The sequence below is a fragment of the Cucurbita pepo genome, chromosome 11 (assembly GCF_057944985.1).
Source record: "Cucurbita pepo subsp. pepo isolate OVF chromosome 11, ASM5794498v1, whole genome shotgun sequence".
Lineage (NCBI taxonomy): Eukaryota > Viridiplantae > Streptophyta > Magnoliopsida > Cucurbitales > Cucurbitaceae > Cucurbita > Cucurbita pepo.
Genome location: NC_141808.1, coordinates 1,594,723 through 1,615,966, shown reverse-complemented (window position 1 = coordinate 1,615,966; position 21,244 = coordinate 1,594,723). Strand labels below are relative to the sequence as shown.

Genomic DNA, 21,244 nt, shown 5'->3' with positions numbered 1-21,244 from the left:
CAGTCGAAGCACGTGCTTGAGCTTGACTATTTTGTCCAATCTCATTTAATTACTTTCCAATAATCCAAGTATTTATTTCTTTTATTTTATTTATTTTATTTATTTATCTACCTTAATAATCAACTCATTTTTATTTTAAATTCCATCATAATTTAATTTCACAGTAATTAATATTCAAATTTTACGAGCATCCAGAAGGATGACGTTGATGGCCATTAAATTCAATTCCCTTCAATGCGTTACTCTTCAGCAACCGCGTCATTTAAAAAAAAAAAAAAAAAAAAAAAAAAAAAAAAAAAAAAAAAAAACCTGATTTTCTCAGCGAGATTGGTGTTGGAGTGACGCAATAAAAACAAGCCAATTGAGCCACAAGCTTACAAACGCCTGTGAATCATTGAACAAAATCCCGACACTTTTGTTTCTTCTGCGTTCGATTCTTCATGTGATATCTCGAGTCGAGATACTGAACCAACTTGACATCGACTCGATATATCCATATTGCACATTATTTATGTTCATAATTTAACACGTCATTTAATAATATATTATGATAATTAACGTTGTGTTGTGTGTATATTTAAAGCATAGAATTAATTAAATTTGATAAGAGAAAGGGACAAATTTGGGATGATCACCCATGTTGTGTGTTGGGCCCACATTACGCGTTTTGTACAGAAATAGGTTAATATGAAAATTTATTAATTATTATTTTATTATATAGTTTTGGTGGGTCCAAATGATTGCATAAATCTACCCTTTTTGACCTCTTTTAATTCATTTAACCAATTAATCTTCCATTTTAGCTGTCAACCAAACTTCACCATATTTACAATCAACCCTCCAACTTCTTCTTTTTACATTCTAACCCCTCCAATTCTCCAAAATTAATTAACCACCACTCGTTTATTTAAAATTCATTAGCAAACTGATTTAAATATAGTTATAGTTAGGTTCATTTGATTTGGACCAGATGAAAACGAGGGAAGAGTACAAGAAATTATAAACAAATTACTTAAAAGAGGAGACGTTGTTGTTTGTTTATTTGTTTGTATGTATGGTGTCCCTACCGCACATGGTCTTATTAAATTTTTATGTAACGTAACGTAAATTAAGAGTTTGAGAATATAATGGACGTTCGATGTATAATATATATAAGAAAACAAATCTTTGTCATGGATCTACTAAGCTTATAAAGTCATTCTATAACAAATATAAGTTTCCAAAATTAAATATTTTTGCTATCTTTTGTGGCATGAAACTCTCCGTAACTTGATTAAATAATGCTATATATAAACCAACTACAATTTATTATGGAGTTGTTTGTCTCTCTTGGATCAAGAGGATGATGAGTTTGATACGCGAGTCAACCTAAACATGAACCAGACAAACATGTTGTAAATCAAAAGGTCAACGATTCGAATTTTGACTTTTATGTACGTGTTGAATATCCATGTATGAGAATTTATCATTATCGTGGTTGTATCGTGTTGTAACAGTCCAAGCCCATTGTTAGCAAATATTATTCGTTTTGGTCTGTTACGTATTATCGTCGGTTTTACGGTTTTAAAACACTTTTGCTAAGGAGAGGTTTCCACACCCTTATGATGGATGTTTCGTTCCCCTTTATAACTGATGTGGAATCTCACAATTCACCCCTGTTGGGAGCCTGCATCTCTGGCTCGAATACCATTTGTAATAGCATAAGCCCACTATTAGCAAATATTGTCAGCTTTAGCCCATTATGTATCACCGTAAGCCTCACGATTATAAAATGTGTCTGGGAGAGGTTTCCGTACTCTTATGAGGTTTCCACACTCTTATAAGGGATGTTTCGTTCCCCTCTCGAATCGACGTGGGATTTCACAATTCACCCCCGTTGGAGACCAGCGTCTGTCTCCGATACCATTTGTAACAGCACAAGCCTACTACTAACAAATATTGTCAGCCTTAAGATTTTAAAATGCGTCTGCGAGAGGTTTCCACACTCTTATAAGGAATGTTTCGTTCTCCTCTCCAACTAATGTGGGATCTCTCAGCGGTGTGCCAGCGTGGATGCTGGACCTCCGGAGATGGATTGTGAGATCCCATGTCAGTTGGAGAGGGAAATGGAGCATTTTAAAATCTTAAGGGTGACGGCAATACGTAACGGACTAAAGCGAGCGGACCATATGTATATGGAAATGGAAAGTTGGTGGTTAGAGTTTGGTAGATAGAAGAAGAAATTTGGATTTATAGGCACATGGGGGAAGAGGGAGAGAATGGGGGGAATGGGAATAATTGTAAAGCAGAAGAAGTGATTCCCAGATGGGTTATGTTTGCAGTTGCAGAAACATGGTGCGAGGTTCAATACATGTGCAACCATTTTCCGCCCATTCCCCCAACCATATTGGCCTCTTACAATGCATTCTAGTTTGCCCTTAAAACTCCACTTCCAAAACCCATATAACAAAGTTTGAACATTTGTTTTGTAGCGACCAAAATCTATTCGAATTTGGTGATCATGTGAATAAAATTTGGTGAGTTTGAAATAACCCTTCACCTATAATATATATTATTCAATATTCTTCACATGCATTAGCAACCTGCCCAACTGCTAACTACTGGGGGGCATAGCTCTATAGCCACCCTGTGGGACCGATCAATATTGACCCAAATTGCTTGCCAGTGCAGTCTTTGGAAAATGCCAATCAATTTCTCTACTTAAACCCCCTCTTCCCACTTCCATTCACAACCTCTCGCTCTCCGCTCACCATGCCCAGACCACAACAAAGATTCCGCGGCGTCCGACAGCGCCATTGGGGCTCATGGGTCTCCGAAATTCGCCATCCTTTATTGTAAGTCCATTCTCCTAGCTTTAAAGTAAGCCCATTCGCCATCCTTTTTGTTCACTGATTTTTGTTCATACAGGAAGACTAGAATTTGGTTGGGCACGTTCGAGACGGCCGAAGACGCAGCGCGCGCATACGACGAAGCCGCGCGCCTCATGTGCGGGCCGAGGGCGCGCACTAACTTCCCTTACGACGCCTCTCTGTCGCGCTCCTCATCTTCCCGCCTTCTCTCGGCTACTCTAACCGCCAAGCTACACCGCTGCTACATGGCCTCCTTGCAACTCACCAAGCAATCCTCCTCTGCCGCACGTCGCCCTCAAACCGACACAATCCGAACCGATGTTTCCGTGACATCCGGCATTGCTCCCGTCGGTGTGGAAACCGACGTGACGTCAACGAAGAAAGTCAAACTAGAGAGCGTGGATCGCGGGGAGCCGTTGGATGATGATCATATTCAGCAGATGATCGATGAGCTACTTGATTACGGCGGAATTGAGCTCCGTTCCGCCGCCGGACTGCAGGCTCAGCCCATTTGACATTCAACTATAAATCTCCGCCTCTAATTATGTACAAAATATCAATTAATTTAGCTAATTTAATTAACGACCCGACTTTTGATCATTTGAGGTCATTATTTCCTCTTGGCTAACCCAGATTTGTTTCTCTCTGGTTTGGCCAATTGAGTGGCGGCGCCCCCATTTTATTTCATGTACCATTTTCCATTACATAATTAGTATGAAATCCCTATAATTTCATATTAATCTCATAATTAACCAATTAATCTCTTCTTCTTTTTCCTGAGAAATCACTTTCAATGTGCACTAAAGTCAAGCTCTGCAAATCCGTACATTACCTCTAGACTTTTTAAACATACATTCAAATTTTGAATTAATGTAAATTGTTGGATTTATTTTATAAAAAAAATAGTAATAAATATAAAAATAAGGTAAGTTTCTTGAAACCACATCAACTAAATTAAGTGCAACATTATACAAAACTCTTCTATCGTCGTCCAGTGTGTAAGACGGCTCTAAATTAATTAATCAAGATTTTCGACTTTTCTTCTGTTCTTTTTCTCCTTATAAAAGTTACCGTTATAACCTAATCTATAAAGTTCTTTTTACAAATAATTTATTTTTCAAACAAAATTATTAATATATTATTCTCCCAAACATATATATGAATGATCTGAGATTATATTTGAATGAGAACGATCATGAAAATATGATAAATAAAATGAAAGTTTTCAGGGAAAGTTGTGATTTTTTTTTTTTTTCAATGAAGGACAATTAAGGACCCCACTTTATTTTATTAATAAATTAAATAACTTAAAAGGACAATGAGAAAAACAGGGTTGAAATTCACATGATTTTTTTTTTTTTTTTTTTTTTTTTTTTTATCTAAAGAACTAAAAAGGGGAAGGATTTAGCCGTTATGGATGCTAGCTAGCTCACACATCATCATTAACCATTATTAACCTCTCTATTAACTTTACATTTTGACTTAATCATTTTTTTACAATTAAATCTTTAATAATTTGTCACGTTTAAAGTTGAAATTTTTTAATATATAAATTATGATTAATATTTTTTTATTTCATAATTTTTTTTATATGGGAGATATTTCACGATCACTAGCTAATTGGAATGATTAATGTTTAGGGAAAAAGGATGAAGCCGTGAAAGAGCAGTTGGGATCTGTGGTTGGGGAAAAGGTGACGGACAAATGAGAAAGGGGCACGTCATCAAATGTCGCGTCAGTCAAACGCCCTAAATCAACGGGCTTGTGGGATAACAAGCTGCCATGGGCTTCACGGATCGCTACAATGGACAATTAATTGGACTGGAGTAGGTACAAACTTGGGCCCAATTTTCGTAGTTTGATACCCGTGGGGCCCTTCATCCTAATGCTGCCACGTGTGATTCAACTACTTTTTTAAATTGGTTTATTACTTTCAATTTCTTATTTAATTGAATTTCGTTCGTTTAAGATTTGTGCGGACATATTTGAAATCAATTTATCACGTCATAATTAAATAATTTATAAACTTTTTAAAAATTATAAAGAAATCACTGGTAAAAATATTTTTAAAATTTGTGTTGATTTTAATTTTATTTTATTATACATAAAATTTAAATTTACATCTAATAAATCAATTATTTTTAATTTTGTAAATAACGGTTAACAATTTATTATATATAAAATTAAATGATGAAAATCTATTATTTGTGTAACAGCCTATGCCTACCGTTAAAAGATAGTATGCTTTGATCTGTTGTGTATAGTTGTCAGCCTCACGTTTTTAAAAAACGTGTTTTTTCTAATGAGAGGTTTACACACCCTTATAAATAATGATTCATTCACCTCTGTAACTGACTGGGATTTTACAATGCACTGACTAAGTCTATTCTGTATCTGAGCACTGACTGTGCCTACTCTGTAACTACTGAGTCAACTCTGTAACTGACTGTGTCTACTATGTAACTGACTGGGTCTGACAGTGTTTACTCTATAACTGGCTAGGTCTGACAAGGTTTACTCTATAACTGACGAGGTCTGACAATTGGGTTTGCTCTGTAACTGATTGGGTTTACGCACCCTTATAAATAATGATTCATTCACCTCTGTAACTGACTGCCTCTGTAACTGACTGTGATCTCACTAATTGGGTTTACATACCCCTCTGTAACTGACTGGGATCTCCACTAATTGCCTCTGTAACTGACTGTGATCTCACTAATTGGGTTTACACACCCCTCTGTAACTGGGATCTCACTAATTGGGTTTACACACCCTTGTAAATAATGATTCATTCACCTCTGTAACTGACTGGGATCTCACTAATTGGGTTTACACACCCTTGTAAATAATGATTCATTCACCTCTGTAACTGACTGGGATCTCACTAATTGGGTTTACACACCCTTGTAAATAATGATTCATTCACCTCTGTAACTGACTGGGATCTCACAATGCACCCTCTTTTGAAGGTCAGTGTCGGGCTCTAATACCATTTGTAACGGTTCAATCCCACTATTAACAAATATTGTCCTATTTGAATCTGCTATCTCAAAATTTTAAAACACTGTCTACGATAGAGACCTAGTTAACATAAACATTTTAGAACCTATTAAACATAATTAAAAATTCATAAATTAAATAAAATACAAATTTAAAATTTAAAATCAATGGAATGTAAATATATTTGAAGTATATAGTATATATTAATTAAAAAAACTTATTGTAAAAAATAAAATGAATTTTTTTTTTTTTTGTAGTTCCCGAAACCCTAAGCAAAGAAAAAGCCAAAATTCGCGACGACTTTTGTGGAAGAGAAAATTTGCCGGATTAGGGAAGGGAACTCAAGCGTACGCCCCGATGAACTATCTATGCTCCCTTTTTAAAAGTTTTGGGAAATAAAAATAAAAATAAAAATAAAATAAACCAATATTCACATTATTTATTTATTAACCTTATCACTGCTCATTTATCATAACATAATTCTGTATTAATTAACATAAAATATTTTAAATAATAGAATTTCGAGTACAAATATATAATAATTTCAAAATAATCTAAATTAATCCCTCATAGATTCACCATTGATGTGATATGTTGGGCAAAAAAATAATAATAATAATGATTAATTTCTATTAACAATAATTTTAATTTAAATTCACACAATAGAGAAAGAATCTCAATGATTGTTCATGTTTGAAGCCCACAATTTTTGAACACCAAAAAAAAAAAAAAAAAAAAAAAAAAAAAAAAAAAAAAAAAAAAAACCTCAAAACCCATTGTGTAAAAATTGAAATAGACAACACAATAATTATATGTCATAATTGTGGGCACTTTTCTTGGGCTGGCTTTGATTCATAACATTTGCCTTCAATTCCCCTCTTATTTATCAAACTACTCCTTATTTCTCTTTCAGGCATTTTCACAAACACCTTTCGCGCACTTTAAAGAACCAAGACAACGATAACCCACTACCCATGGCCAGGCCTCAACAGCGTTATCGAGGCGTTCGTCAAAGGCATTGGGGCTCATGGGTGTCCGAGATTCGTCACCCTTTACTGTAAAACCCCATATATTATCTTTTTTTCTTGCACCCATTTGCTTAAATTTTCTTACCTTGCTCTCTGTTTTCAGGAAAACCAGAATTTGGCTCGGCACGTTCGAAACGGCTGAAGACGCTGCTAGAGCCTACGATGAAGCTGCTCGCCTAATGTGCGGTCCTCGTGCCAGAACCAATTTCCCTTTCAACGCAAATGACTCCAATTCCTCTTCTTCTAAGCTCCTCTCTGCTAATTTGACCGCTAAACTCCACCGTTGCTACATGGCGTCGCTTCATTTGACCAACCCATCGCCGCAGAAACCCGCCGAGAAGAAAAGGGCCGTGAAAATGACACAAATGGAGACTGCCCATCAGCCGTTTGTGGCTCTGGAAGAGGACCATATTGAACAGATGATCGAGGAGTTGATTCATTATGGGTCTGTTGAGCTCTGCTCTGTTCTGCCGCCGCCGCCGCCTCAGCCGTTTTGATATTAATTTTTAATTTCAAAACCCCATTTTGCTCCAACTTTTTGGGGATTAGATATATATATATATATATATTGTTAGTAGCGTAGTGGATAATTAGCTCCACCTTATCTGTATAATCTCATTATCTTAATGTACTACTACCTCCACATATATATATTTAGCTTATCTTATATTAAAAATGATGACATTTCTAAAATTGATATCGTTTAAATCGACGATGGTGGTATGCATATGATATTAGATATGATTGTCGGGTTTGAATTGATATCATAATTAAGTGTCATCATATAAATTTGATATTAGTTGTAAACCAAATTGATATCATATTGTATATTTGCATATGAAATTGATATCATATTGTAAAAATAAAAGTTGGTTGATAGCAATGGAAGTCTCTCTCTACCTGATGTGCTGTGAAACTGAAAGCCGGAAAATACCAAATGATGCACTCTTCATTTTGTACTTTCATTTATTTATTTATTTATTTTATTCCTTTCTAATCAACCAATGAATTGGACAAATTGGTATCTATTTCAGTTTCCATCAATCATTTATATCATTTCACACCATTGTTTGCTAATCATATCAAAATCAAATTACAAATTAAAAACCAATATATATCTTTGTCAAAATTCACACTCTTTCGAGAGCTCGTTCTAATGAGAAATTATGCATTCAAGGAATCCTATGAGATTCATCGATTGAAGAGAGGAACGAGTGCTAACGAGGACACTGATCTCCGAAGTGGGTGGACAGCTAGCAGAGTGCTATACACTGGGCCTTGAAGGAGGTGGACATTGATGCTGGGTTCCGAATGGGGGTGGACTGTGTGACCCCCACATTGATTGAATAGGGGAACGAGTGTCAGTAAGAACGTTGAGTCCTGAAGAGGGTGGATGATGCTGGGAGCCGAACGTTGAACGGTTACATACGTGAACGTTGGAAGAATGATATGTATAAGTATACGAATAATTGATATGGTACGTGAATGATGAGAGAAAATAAGAATGGAAAGGATAAATTGATGATGATGGGTGAGAGTATGTTTGGGAATTGATGATTTTGCTCCCCACAAACAACAATGAATAAAGGGGTTTTGTTTTTTGTTTGGAGGAAAGGGGTTTTCATTATTATTTTGCATCTCTTTTGGGTCACTTAAAGCTATGCCCTTTTATCATGCCATGTTAGTGAGTTCATCATCATTGGTAGTTTGAAAATCTATGAAACAACAAATAAAAAGAGTTGGTACTCTTTTTCTCTCACTCCCAAAGTCACACATGTCCCATCACACCCCTCCTTCAATCTCCATAAACAACCTGAGCTTCCTAAAAAATATGACTAAAGTTGTAAGATCCCACATCGATTAGAGAGGGGACGAGTGCTAATAAAGACAGTGGCCCCCGAAGAGAGGTGCATTGTGAGATCCCACATTGGTTGGTGTAACGACCCAGATCTACCCCATATCGATTAGAGAGGGGACGAGTGCCAATAAAGACAGTGACCCCCGATGAGAGGTGCATTGTGAGATCCCACATTGGTTGATGTAACGACCCAGATCCACCGCTAGCAGATATTGTCCTCTTTGAGTTTTTCCTTTTGGGCTTCCCCTTAAGGCTTTAAAACGCGTCTAGTGGTGGAAGGTTTCTTCACCCTTATAAATGGTGATTTGTTCTCCTCCCCAACCAATGTGGAACATCGCAATCCACCCCCCTTTAGGGCCCAGTATCCTCGCTAGCACTCTTTTCTTCCTCCAATCGATGTGGGACTGCCCCCAAATCTACCCCCATTTGGGGCCAGCGTCCTTACTGGCACACCACCTCGTGTCTACCTCCTTCGAGGAACAGTGAGAAGGCTGACACATCCTCTGATGTCTGGCTCTGATACAATTTTTGTAACGACCTACAATTAATGTGGAACATCACAGTTGAAGAGGGGAACGAGTGCGGGCGAAGACACTGGGCCACGAAAGGAGGTAGATTGTGAGATCTCACATCAATTGGAGAGGAGAACGAGTGCCCAACGTCTGGGTCTTGAGGAGAGGTAGATTGTAAAATTCCACATCAGTTGGTAGGTCGAAAAGGAGAACGAAACATTCTTTATACGGACACGGACGTGGAGTGGGTGAGAGTGAGAGTCAAAGTTTTTTGGAGTAAAAAAGGTAAAGAAAGGAGAAAGGGAGTCAAACACAATGATGGGCAGACAATCATGGCGTGCCTATAGAATCTCATGCATCGCCACTCCTCCCGATCTTCAATCATATTTCTCTCCTTTTTATTATTATTATTATTATTTTAAATTCTGAATATTTATTTATTAATTTGTATATATTAAGTCGAATTAATTTAAAAAGAAAAAAAGGTGAGGACAAAAAGAATAGAGAAAGTGACAAAAAGGGAGATAAGGGATGTTCTGTTGTACTAACAACAACTTGTTCCTTTGTTTTCTTTTCAGTCCTTGTCGTGTTCGGGAATTATTCAAACCCCTGCCCTACTGCCCTACTGCCCAACTGCCCGTCTCTTTCTTTAATTAATTTTATTTCTATTATATATATGGGCCAATAACTTGGGCCGGCCCAATCATTTAAAGGCCTGCTTTTCCACAGACCGATGCTTATGTTGTTGCAGTTCGTAACCATTCTTCACTCTCCTCTATTCATTCTCCCAATGTCTCACCGGTCCTCCCCCGTGGAATGTCTACAATTGGGTGTTCGACGGCGAGAAGAACCACCGCCACGCCGTTTTCATGTTCAGATTCGACGGAGATGAAGAAGAATTCCGATATGGAGAAACAGAGACGACGTCGCTTCAGAGGAATGCGACGGTGCTCTGCTCCATCATCAACCACTCCACGTCGTCGTCGGTGGGTTCCTCCGGTGGAAGCTCCTCCGTCGAGGAATCCGAGCTCGGCGGCGGCCCATCTGAGCCACAACATCATCAAAGCTTCAAAACTGGTAATTTCCATTCTTTTTTCTTGTTTCAAACATTAACACAGTAAAGATTAGAACAACCCATTATCAGAAATTGGTCATTATTTTTTCCCCCTCATTTTGTGACCCATAAATTATTGCTTCCAGATCTGTTCTTTCCCGATGAAATTACGATAAATAAATAAATTAATTAAAATTTAAATATATATATATATATATATATATTGTGTTGGATGAGGTGTTAGAAGGAAACAAGATCTATTGATTGTTGTGAAAGTGAACCAATCATTGTTTAGTCTGAAATGTGTCGGATTTGAACAACAGTTTTAAAAAGACACGTGGCAGCATCGGAATGGTTTTTTATTTGGAATGGGAGAGCTGTGGAACCACGTGGCAGAGTTACATGTTTTCGAGGTTTGACTATTTGACCAAATTTATATTATTCTTAAAAGAAAACCACATATTTAATTAATTAAAAGATTCATTAATGATTTTCTTATTTGAATTTTGTGCCATTGTTTTAGATAGTAAATTCTAAGCTACTCTAAGAAACATTTTCTTCATTCATGTAAAGCCTTTTTGGAAAATTAAAAAAACCACTAGAGCTTATGGACAATATCATACCATTATAGAAGTTCGTTATTTCTAACAAATCAAACCCAAGAACCCCGATAAAAAAATCGACCAAAATGGGAGAACATAACACTAAAAACACAAAAGGCTAGAAATGTTGCTCACCTTGTATATCGGAATGGTAGACATTGAGGACAATCTAATCGGCATATTCACTAAGCAACGTTAAATCATAACCATTTGGATAAATTGAAACTGCACCAATCTTTTTCTTTCTCGACATTGTCACTGTGAGATCTCATATTGATTGGAGAGAGAAACGAGGTACTAGCAATACATTGGAACTCAAAGGGAGTGGATTGTGAGATCTCGCATAAGTGGAGAGGGGAACGAAGCATTTTAGTGAAAACCCAGGAAGAATAATAATATTTGTTAGCTGTGGGCTTGAGTTACCGTCTCGATCGTACACAACATTTCCAGCAATCCCTTACACGAGAACCGCCGTAAACGGAGGCGGGGATGCAGAATCGAAGATCAATTTGGAGGGGCAACAGAATGGAACAATCGGATTCAGCTTTGAAAAAGAAAAAAAGTTGTTAGAATTTGGAATTGGGAATAGGATGGAAGATGGAAAGTGAGGGAAATGGCATTGAGTTCATGAGCAGAGGATTCCTCTGCTTCCGCGTGCCTCTGTTCTCTGTTTCACTGTTCTCCACTTTAATAAACCCTTCTTCTTCGTTATTCTTAAGGTTGTAAAGTGGAGAGCAAAATCTGTGTCTAATTACAGCTTCAGAGACAAGTCCAGTGCTTTGTGCCTCTCCTCCTCTTGTTTATTCTTCAAACCAACGCCGCCACCCGCCGTTGATCGCTCCACGTCGAAGTCCATCCTACCGGAGGTATGATTAATCGCATGCCCGGCGTTCATCACCGGTAGCTTCCCCACATCGGGCCGTTGATGGATCGGAGTTCTGGACCAACCGTAGAGGATTCCAAAAGCCGGCGCGTGGTGAGGCGGTTTATGTACCATTGCGTGAACCTGAATTCCAATCGATCTGAACGGCGCCGCCGATGCGTAGTGGTGGTAGCCACCGAATGCCGGCAGTCGTTGACCGCCTCTTTTAGCCAACGTTCTTTCTCTTTTATGGGCATTTTGATGGCCTCCAAGTGCTTGTGAACTATAAAATTTCCTCCGACAGAAATTACACGAAAATACCCTCGGTTCCGGTAAACCCATTTTCAGGCCGTCGATGAGATTCAGCTCCTCCGCCGGAACCCCACGGCGGAGATAATGGTGGTTGTCGTCAGCAAAACCCTTCTGTAATTCATCATCGTGTTGCTCATGGTTCTGCGACGGGGGTTTTGGAGGTGTCTCGGTCGTCGAAGACTCCATTGATGAAAAATTGAACCTTTTTTTTGTATAATTAAGATTAAATATCCAATAATTTAATTCAACTATATTTATACCATATTGGATATTTATTCCATTATCCTTTTCTTTTTTAATATCCTATATGTTATCTTTTGTATTCATTTAAATATGTATATATATAGAAAATATGACTTTTTTAATACAAAATATAATAAAATAAAAGGGCACGAATGCAATGAAGTTTATCCGGGACAAGATGGCCGACAAGTGAAAGAGGAGGCTGATAATGAATTCCTATTAATTTAACTTAATTAAATCTAACCTCTTATTACATTTCATTAATCCTACTTTTGGTTCTAAATCTTTTATTATTTTATTTTACTTTAACCAATTTGGGGAAACCAAATCCTTTAAAAGATTCGAAATTCAACGCACCAAACCTACTAGGTGGTGGGACAGGGGTAATTGAACAGAAATGAGGATGAAGAATATAATCCTGTCTCCAAACTACGGGGAAAAAATGGTCTCACTCTTCTCCTCCCATTTCCTGTCTAAACTAAGAATTTTTTCTCCATTCGAAGGAAGCAAGTCCCCGCACATAAAAATGGACATCTCTGATATTATGAGGACTTAACAGGAGCATTGAAACAGATGGCAAAAGTTAAGAACAGTTTTATTCATTCCATTATCAGCTAAATCTGAACGCTATAACTAAGAATGTGTTTGGCAAGGTGAAAAGCATACATGGGTCTAGTTTGGTACTTTTATTTACATGTTTCCTTAACATGTGTTTGAAGATTTGCCTGGTAATTCCCGGAGTAGCAGCTTGCTCGTGCCTCGCCACCATTACAAGAATCGACTCGCTTACCTACAGAGGTGCCTGTGCATTATAGAGTAGTAGTCTGTCAAACATTCAACATAAGGTTCGGGCTCGAAGTAGACTCACAGTGTCACACCAGTCAAGTCCCTCAGCTCAAAATGCAGCAACCCACAATTGTCCCTCAGCCTACATGGTTCTAATTCCTACTCTATTGGAACTATGGCTCCGACTCTCTAAACTACACCCCTACTGCCTCCCTGACTCTCATCTCAAGTTGTGGTATGGAAAGAATTTCTCAACTCTTGTCAATAAATCTAGGAAAGGGTAACTCGTATACTGACCAGAATAATCTGAAGCTTCCTCGATTCAAGACGGTGACGGGAAATGCCAGGTATTTGGCTTTCTTGACACTTGAAACTATGTCAATTTCCCTCGCATGAAAACGATCGAGCTTTCAAAATGATTCCTCCGTTTCACAGTCCCACTCTTCGTTTCAACTTCCTTAGGTCTCAGGCTGTTTACTGAAAGCCATTCAAGGACTGAAAAGGGTTAGATAGACCACAATGTCTTAATTTGAAATAATTTTTACTTTCATAGTCTCATTTCCATCTAACAATGCACATCGAGTTGTAGCAAAGGCATTGAATCTTATCAAATATTGATACCAAGTGAACTTCAAGATAAAGCTTAAAGAATGCTCACCAGACAAGAACGGGATGGGATAAGCATGTTTTGGATTGATAACTTGAGCCAACCGCATCGACTTTATAATAAGTACGAATCAAGCATCGCCCAAATCAGAGAATAACAAAAACTTAAGATACCTGAAGAAAAACAAACAAGGAAAAGACTTGAAACTCATTGTATAAGCCAAGGATATCTCAGTTTAGTGCACAAATACAAAGAAAAAGTACCTCTAAACTCCGCTCAAATACATGTATCGACAGAATCTTGGAATGTTCCATGGGATCTATTTCTCCAAAAAAACTTGGAAGACTCAGATACATGCAGTTAGAGAAGGAAACAAATAAGCTCTCTACCAGAATTGCTCAGTAATAAGGTTTAAACAAGAACTCTGTTCATAAAAGTGAGAAAGGCTAATGGCTCTATCGACAATTGTCAGTGTTCGATAAAGATAAAACTGCATCGACACGTACGAGGATAAAGGATCACATCAACAAGCCAGGCAAAGAAAATCAAATCACAGAGCTCACAGTTTTTGAGGAAATATGTTCTCTATTGCCACTACTATGTATTTATCCATCTATCTTTCACGTATAACAGTTTCAATGAATTGTAAGGCACATATAGCATAGCATCTAACCAAACAAGATCACTAACTTAAAGAGTGCCATTAAGGTTCTATTGAAACACTAACTGCTATCTGCACTAATTTACAACATCATACAGAGACACCCATCAATGCTACAAATACTTGCTAAGTGTCTTCAATCAGTAGTCGGTTCATTTTCGACACCGAGACCATATAAAACACCGGCATATTTCTGTGTAGATCCACTGAAAAATGTATCCCTTAACTTCCTGAAAGTACAGGCAGTAAGGAGGCTATCTGATCCTGCTTGATGGCAAACTCCAACCCTCTCAATTTCTAATGTTTCTGCAACCTTGCTGAGCCCACCATAGATACTGTTGCAAAACTTCAACAAATGCTTGACATCATAAACCATTGGGAAATACGTATGGATCAAATCAAAAAACTCCTCCTGGGTTTCTGGTAAGATTTGGCAAGTCAACAATTTCAGCAAGTACCCAAAATCATACCCGCTGTGGAACGTCACCCAGTAAACACTATCGTTTAAGACAATCCCGGATGACATGAGAAGCTCACTGAAGCGGTTGACATCAATACCTTCTTCTTTGTTCTTCTTGAAATCAATACCAGAGTCGCGCAAAAGCTGAATCGAATCAGTTGCATAAATATCTTCAGCAATGTTGAACTCGCGGAAATTGAATTGCCAAATGCAATACTTATCGGTACCACATTTTGGAAGATTCCCATTCTCTTCGGAAAAGGTAAGACCCAACTGAATCAAATTCAAAATGTCGACATTGTCTTTGAGAGTTCGGTAGTTAAACTCGTTGATATTCTTAAAAGTTCCCACAGGGCGCAGAACCACGCCGGGGAATTCGGTATCCATCGCTATGTAGTTGAATTGGTCGACGACTTCACGTATTAAAGCAAACTCTTCCTCCAAGTTATGGTTCCACACCTCACGGATATAAATCGACTCAGCTTTCGGAAACGTCGACATACCTTGATTCTCTAACTGACCCAACAAAAATGGCAAAAACAGAAAAACCCTACCGCCAAAAATCCGGGGAAAAAAACCTTCGGCCCTAAAAACCTGATGTACGGCCGTTCAATTAAAGAAGAAGGCACTTATGAAATCTTCCAAGATCTTGAAGATCTCGGAGACAAAAACCCCAGAGTGCAGCAAGAACCAGAAAAACAGAGCAAGGATGGAACCGTAGATAAAGAAGCGATTGATCAAAAGGGGAAAACTCCCTGGAGTGGCGAAATCGGATAATCTGACCTTGAAAAGCAAAGATCAATGGCTGAAACAGAGATCTTGAAGCAGAGAAGTGTAGTGATTTTCTGAGCTTAGTCCAAGATGACGAATCTTGAAGTTTGTAAGAAATAATTCCTAGAAATTTGATTGTGTTTGTTGCGTATTATTGTAATTATTTAATAAGTTTCTCAGACCCAATAAATAGGTGCTTATTTTTACATTAAAAATTTCATTAAAATTTAGCTGCTAAACAAGCCCATTAATACAATTGGGCTTTGAGATTTGGGCTTTCACAAATTTAACCATGGGCTTCATGACAGGCCCAAGTCCACCAAACCCGTTTGGAAAATACCATATTATTATTTACTGAGAAGTTTAAATGATTATTTATGAATATATAATTTTCATCAAATTTTTTTTTTTAAAAAAAGAAGGAAATTAAAAAATAAATCCTGAAATGGAGCGTATATGCGTCCCACGTCTTTAATCAGTCAATTTGGGGCCTATGATTTAGACATAATCACTTCTAATCAATGATTAGCCTTTAAATTAAATATCTAACCAAATATATTTAAATTTTTAAATTTTTAAAAGCAGAAGGTGGATAACAAAATATAAAAAATAACAGTAATATTTTTAATTTTAATTTTTAAAAATAAAAAATTAAGAGTCTAAACTTTTGAATCTATCAATTAAAATCCAACCAACAGGATAGTAATTGACATATTATCCTCTCTTAAAAAAGAAAAGTGAGAAAAATGGATCGAACCATTCCTTACAAAGTTATGGAAACCTCTCCCTAGTAGAGGCAAACCTTAAAGGAACGTCCAAAGAGGACAATGCAATGAGCTTATCAAAGTTAAGACAGACACCAGACGGTGTGCTAGCGAGGACGCTAGGCCCCCAACGGGAGTGGATTGTGAGATCTCACATCGGTTAGAGAGGTGAACGAAGCATTCCTTAAAAGGGTGTGAAAACCTCTCCTAGCATATGCGTTTTAAAACCCAAAGAGAACAATATACGTTAACGGTGGTGGGTTTGGGCTGTTACAAAAAATCTAAGAGGATTTAGGAACGTATAATTGAGCTGCACGGGATGTCGATCGAAGTGAAGATTCCTGGACATAAGTGAACATAATTTGCTGAATTCGACTAGGATGGGAATAAAGTAAGAGGTAGGCTAATCTCAAAGGGTTTCTTAAAGATATTCTGTGCCCATATGATTAGTAGGCATATGCATGTGCAACCCATTTCTATGCCTCTCTTTCTCTCAAACAAAAAGATTAGGTACAATTATCTCTACAGAATCTGAAGCCACCCAATGTCATATACTAATATCACCACAAAATCTGGATCCAACAATAATAACAAAGAAGATGTGCTTCATATCAAATCCAAATCCTTATGAACAGCAGTGCAGTGAATTGTAGAGGTAACATGAGATTAAAAAATGGTCAAAAGGTTTTGTGTATACCCTGAGGTTGGTTCAGTTTCCTTGGTTTCTAAACTTGCTTAGGCTCAGGGCCATGTCTGCAATACCAAAACAAGACAGTACAAATATGAACAGTTTTAGATGTGTAAATTCTCTCAGATCTCAGAGTTCCAAGACCACTGTGGCAGAAATTTCACTAAAACTATCATGATTCCACTGCCCCACCAGATCAAATGAGCAATTGGTTAGAAGTCAAGCTGAAAAATATGATTTGAGATTTGACAGCTGAAACTAATATGCAACCGTAATAAGATGCATCTCTCTTAAAATTGTTGGGAAATGCATTGAATCTCATCAGACATGGCTACAAAGTGAGAATTTCAAACTAAAGCTTATATACAATGCTCACCTGATGTGCAGAGGAATCGATCTATCTCCATGGCTCGTTCGTTCGATTCTGAATTTCCAAGCCAGAGATACGTCTGAGTTTCGTGCATGATTAAAATCAGAAAAGATAATGTAACCAATGCTATATCATGTGCTAAGATAGTACCATATAAAGAACAGTTTAACTCTATTATCATACCAGCAAATGAAACATTAGCTACAAAGATACCTCAAAACATACGTATTAACAGAGTCTGCAAATGTTCAATAGGAAGTGGAAGAAAATAAGCCATTAACATCAAGACAATCAAACAGATAACAATCAAAGAATAGAGAGGGCCTTGAAGAATCATCAGATACAAACAACTACTGAAACCAAAAAAGTGTCCAATATGACAGAAAACTGATCTAACTTAACGGGCGAGACAGGCGGTTAGTTCCTAGCAGATTCCAATCTAATCCATGGAGACAAAGCTAATCAGTATCTATCGTAATGGAATCAACGGAGACAAAGCTAATCAGTCACATCAACAGAGCAGGAGAAAACAGTTGAAAGACTTGAAAATTCCAATCACCGAGACGATTGCTAAAGAAATATGATCGATTGGCAACAATGTGTACCAATCCAAGTAGCATTGGAGCCAGAAATATGATCGATTGTGGCAACAATGTGTATCACTCCAAGTAGCTTTGGAGCCTTACATAATTAGTGACCCAAAGGACTATGTAAGAACACAAGCTCACAAAACAAGTGAAAACTCATTCAAAGAAACGTCATTAAGATTCTTATTGAAACACTAACTGCCATAATTTACAAGAAACCACAAGCTGCGAAAAACAGTCGGAGGTTTCTATTACAGAGAAGGAAAGCGGAAAACAGTTACAATCATCATCAATGCTTTAGCCAAATTGTACAGAAGTAACTAAAAGTCTCACACTTCTACAAATACTTGGTAATTCTCTTCAATTTCAATTAGTACGCTGTCCATTTTCAACACCGAGACCATACAAAACACCTGCGTATTTCTGTATAGATCCATTGAAAAAGGTATTCCTTAACTTCCTAAAAGTAGAGGCAGTAAGCAGACTATCTGATCCTGCTTGATGACAAACTCCAATCCTCTCCACTTCTAATAACTCCGCAAGCTTGTTCAGCCCACCATGAAGACTGTTGCAGAACTTCATCAAATGCTTGATATCATAAACCACTGGAAAATAGACATTGATCAGGTCAAAGAATCCGTCCTGCTTTTCTGGTAAGCCTCGGCAAGTGAGCAATTTCAGCAAGTAACCGAAATCATACCCACTGTGGAACGTAACCCAGTTCACATCAGCGTTTAACACAACCCCAGAAGACATTAGAAGCTCACCAAAACGATTGACATCGATACCCTCTTCATTGTTCTTCTGAAAATCAATACCACACTGGCGCAGAAGCTCAATTGAATCACTAGCAAAAATATCACTAACAATATTGAACTCGCGGAAATTGAACTGCCAAATACAAAAGCTATCGGTTCCACAAGTTGGGAGATTTCCATTCTCGTCAGAGAACGTAAGACCCAATTGAATCAACTTCAACATGTCAACATTATCCTTAAGAGTCTGGTAGTTGTAATCATTGATATTCTTGAAGGCACCCAACGGGCGAAGCACCACTCCAGGAAACTCAGTATCCATGGCTATATAGTTAAATTTATCAACAATCTCACGGATTAGCGCAAACTCCTCCTCCAAATTATCGTTCCAAACCTCACGGATTTGAATGGAATCGCCTTTCGGTAAAATCGACATCCCTCCAAGGTGAACTCGATAAGAGCGACAAAACGACCAAACCCTAAGTGAGAGAACAAAAAATAGACGACGAACAGGGCTCGGGATCTGAGAAGAAACAGATGGGGCGTCGGAAAACCAGCGCCAGAGTAAGAACGGTAAAGAAAAGCCAATAGATCTGAAAAGTAGAGGGGAAAAGAAGGGATTAAGTAGAGGAAAAGGGGAGAGAAGAGAAGGAATGGAGTGTTGATAGAACCCTAGAAAAAGAAGTGATTTAAGCAAAGAAAAGGGAAGTGGGTGGGCAGATCTGACCTTGAAATTGTGAAATTGATGGCTGAAAATCGCAGATCTAGAAGAAGAAAGTTGTAGATTTAGAGGTTTGGTAGAAATGGAAGAGCAGCGTCGTCTAGGTCAACCAAGGCGAAGGAGAGGATGAGCAGCGCAGCCGCAGCAGCAGCACACAGACACACAGGCTTTCACACAGTTCGGCTAAGACCCACCCTCCCCTAAAACATTACCTGGGAAAATTCAGGTTTACACTCACCAAACCCCTCTATCCGACGTCGTTTCCATATCCATCCATCAAACGACGCCGTTCTCACTTCCCCCCCCCCCTCAATATTCCCCCCCTCCTTTTCCTTTTTCTTTTTAATTTTAAACTTTATTCGCTATATAATATCTTCCCATTTCGACCCTTTTTTTTTTCTTTTTCTTTTTCCATTTCAGATTATCCCTCCTTGCTTCTTAATTTGTTCTTTTTTTAAATAATTTAAATTTCTAAAAATTATATAAATTTTTTTTAAAATAAAATATAAAAACTAAATAAGTCTTATTCACGATATATTCACGATATTCTAATAGTGTATTATTTAAGTCAGTTTACACTGCAAAGCATGTGACTTTTTTCCTTTCCTAAAAGATGACACGTCATATACCAATCCATACATATTTAAAAATTACTATAATCTTTGATATCAAATAAATACGAAATTAATTTGGTGGGTCAACTTGCCACGTATCATTCTATGTAGAAATCAATTGGTGAACGATGAACATAGTCCAAATTATCCAACTCACGACTTTATTCTCCCACATTAAATTATAACAATAATAACCTTTGTTTTATTATTTTTCTCTACATAACAAATAATAAATTATATTAAATATCGCTTTTTTTTTTTTTTTTTTGCATTAATCTTTCACAAACGTTTTAATTTTACGCTTTTAGTTTTTATGATTTATGATAATAATTTTTGTTTTATGTTTTTAAGAATAAAAAAATCCGACTTGTTTGGTAATTATTTTCAAATTTTTGTATCGTATTTTATTGGGCCATCCTCGAAACAAAACGGCCCAATAGGAATCAGCCTGCCAGAGTTGGCCCAAACCCAATTATTTTATTTTCTATCTTTATTATTATTATTATTATTATTATTATTGACAATAATAATAATAATAGCTATTGTGAAGAAAATCAAGGGCTACATTTAGGAAAGCAACCGGTAGAAACGGTTAAAGAAAAATAGGCTTTTGCAATTGGGTGACAGGTCATTTTGCCAAAAGCATTCTAATCATTGCCAGCTGTGAACTCAGGCAATGGAATTTTAATTATTCACTCTCTTTTTTATAATTTCCTATTTGTTTTTTATTAAAAAAAAAAAAAAAAAAAAAAAAAGAGTATTAACGTTCGTTAAGTTTGTAATTAATGGGTAATAAGACAATGAAGCATGTAAATTAATAAATATATTATTGAAAATAGATCACGTACACATTTATGATTTAATGTAATTAATAAATATATCCATTAGGTATATGGTCGAACATAATTTGTGCTTACTTACTATTGGATGAAAGTCTCACGTCCGCTAATTTATGAAATGTTCATAGGTTTATAATCAAATAATACTCTCTCTATTTGAATGATGCCTCTTGCGAAAGCCCAAATCAAAGTCATGAGAGTTTTATGCTCAAAGTGGACAATATCATACTATATTGTGAAGAGTCGTGTTCGTCTAACATGATATACTGGAAGCCCAAAGCAAAGTCATAAGATGTAAGCA

At 37.1% G+C, this 21,244-nt stretch overlaps 5 protein-coding genes across 7 annotated transcripts; 2 read left to right on the top strand and 3 right to left on the bottom strand.

Moving 5' to 3' along the window:
• The first annotated feature begins 2,523 nt into the window (after nt 1-2,523).
• On the top strand, nt 2,524-3,589 carry LOC111805764 (ethylene-responsive transcription factor ERF003). The gene is made up of 2 exons (XM_023690981.2): nt 2,524-2,834; nt 2,908-3,589. Exons 1-2 carry the CDS (start codon nt 2,752-2,754, stop codon nt 3,362-3,364), a joined length of 540 nt encoding a protein of 179 aa, XP_023546749.1. The 5' UTR covers nt 2,524-2,751; the 3' UTR covers nt 3,365-3,589.
• Nucleotides 3,590-6,728: 3,139 nt separating this feature from the next.
• On the top strand, nt 6,729-7,556 carry LOC111805765 (ethylene-responsive transcription factor ERF003). Its single transcript, XM_023690982.2, has 2 exons — nt 6,729-6,906; nt 6,981-7,556. The coding sequence occupies exons 1-2, from the start codon at nt 6,824-6,826 to the stop codon at nt 7,372-7,374; spliced, it is 477 nt and encodes a 158-aa protein (XP_023546750.2). The 5' UTR covers nt 6,729-6,823; the 3' UTR covers nt 7,375-7,556.
• A 2,980-nt stretch (nt 7,557-10,536) lies between these two features.
• Nucleotides 10,537-12,426, bottom strand: LOC111805710 (zinc finger protein 3). The gene has a single exon (XM_023690902.2). It carries the CDS (start codon nt 12,261-12,263, stop codon nt 11,655-11,657), a length of 609 nt encoding a protein of 202 aa, XP_023546670.2. The 5' UTR covers nt 12,264-12,426; the 3' UTR covers nt 10,537-11,654.
• Nucleotides 12,427-12,884: 458 nt separating this feature from the next.
• LOC111805030 (putative CCR4-associated factor 1 homolog 7) lies at nt 12,885-15,674 on the bottom strand. 2 transcript variants are annotated; one of them, XM_023689892.2, is made up of 4 exons: nt 13,977-15,674; nt 13,765-13,886; nt 13,404-13,601; nt 12,885-13,122 (listed from the first exon to the last, which is right to left on the bottom strand). In XM_023689892.2, the coding sequence occupies exon 1, from the start codon at nt 15,333-15,335 to the stop codon at nt 14,511-14,513; it is 825 nt and encodes a 274-aa protein (XP_023545660.2). In that variant the 5' UTR covers nt 15,336-15,674; the 3' UTR covers nt 12,885-13,122; nt 13,404-13,601; nt 13,765-13,886; nt 13,977-14,510. The 2 variants fall into 2 exon arrangements, with proteins under 2 accessions (XP_023545660.2, XP_023545659.2); XM_023689891.2 differs by having other exon boundaries at nt 13,404-13,583.
• A 2,499-nt stretch (nt 15,675-18,173) lies between these two features.
• LOC111805029 (putative CCR4-associated factor 1 homolog 7) lies at nt 18,174-19,714 on the bottom strand. 2 transcript variants are annotated; one of them, XM_023689890.2, is made up of 2 exons: nt 19,497-19,714; nt 18,174-19,292 (listed from the first exon to the last, which is right to left on the bottom strand). In XM_023689890.2, the coding sequence occupies exon 2, from the start codon at nt 19,203-19,205 to the stop codon at nt 18,381-18,383; it is 825 nt and encodes a 274-aa protein (XP_023545658.1). In that variant the 5' UTR covers nt 19,206-19,292; nt 19,497-19,714; the 3' UTR covers nt 18,174-18,380. The 2 variants fall into 2 exon arrangements, with proteins under 2 accessions (XP_023545658.1, XP_023545657.1); XM_023689889.2 differs by having other exon boundaries at nt 18,174-19,362; nt 19,497-19,713.
• Between the last annotated feature and the right edge of the window lie 1,530 nt (nt 19,715-21,244).

What these genes read in the sequence shown, in the direction of transcription:
- LOC111805764 (XM_023690981.2), top strand. Translation starts at nt 2,752, where the DNA reads ATGCCCAGACCACAACAAAGATTCCGCGGCGTCCGACAGCGCCATTGG. An exon ending in GAAATTCGCCATCCTTTATT is followed by an intron (nt 2,835 to 2,907) that starts GTAAGTCCATTC and finishes TTGTTCATACAG; the next exon opens with GAAGACTAGAATTTGGTTGG.
- LOC111805765 (XM_023690982.2), top strand. Translation starts at nt 6,824, where the DNA reads ATGGCCAGGCCTCAACAGCGTTATCGAGGCGTTCGTCAAAGGCATTGG. An exon ending in GAGATTCGTCACCCTTTACT is followed by an intron (nt 6,907 to 6,980) that starts GTAAAACCCCAT and finishes CTCTGTTTTCAG; the next exon opens with GAAAACCAGAATTTGGCTCG.
- LOC111805710 (XM_023690902.2), bottom strand. Translation starts at nt 12,263, where the DNA reads ATGGAGTCTTCGACGACCGAGACACCTCCAAAACCCCCGTCGCAGAAC.
- LOC111805030 (XM_023689892.2), bottom strand. Translation starts at nt 15,335, where the DNA reads ATGTCGACGTTTCCGAAAGCTGAGTCGATTTATATCCGTGAGGTGTGG.
- LOC111805029 (XM_023689890.2), bottom strand. Translation starts at nt 19,205, where the DNA reads ATGTCGATTTTACCGAAAGGCGATTCCATTCAAATCCGTGAGGTTTGG.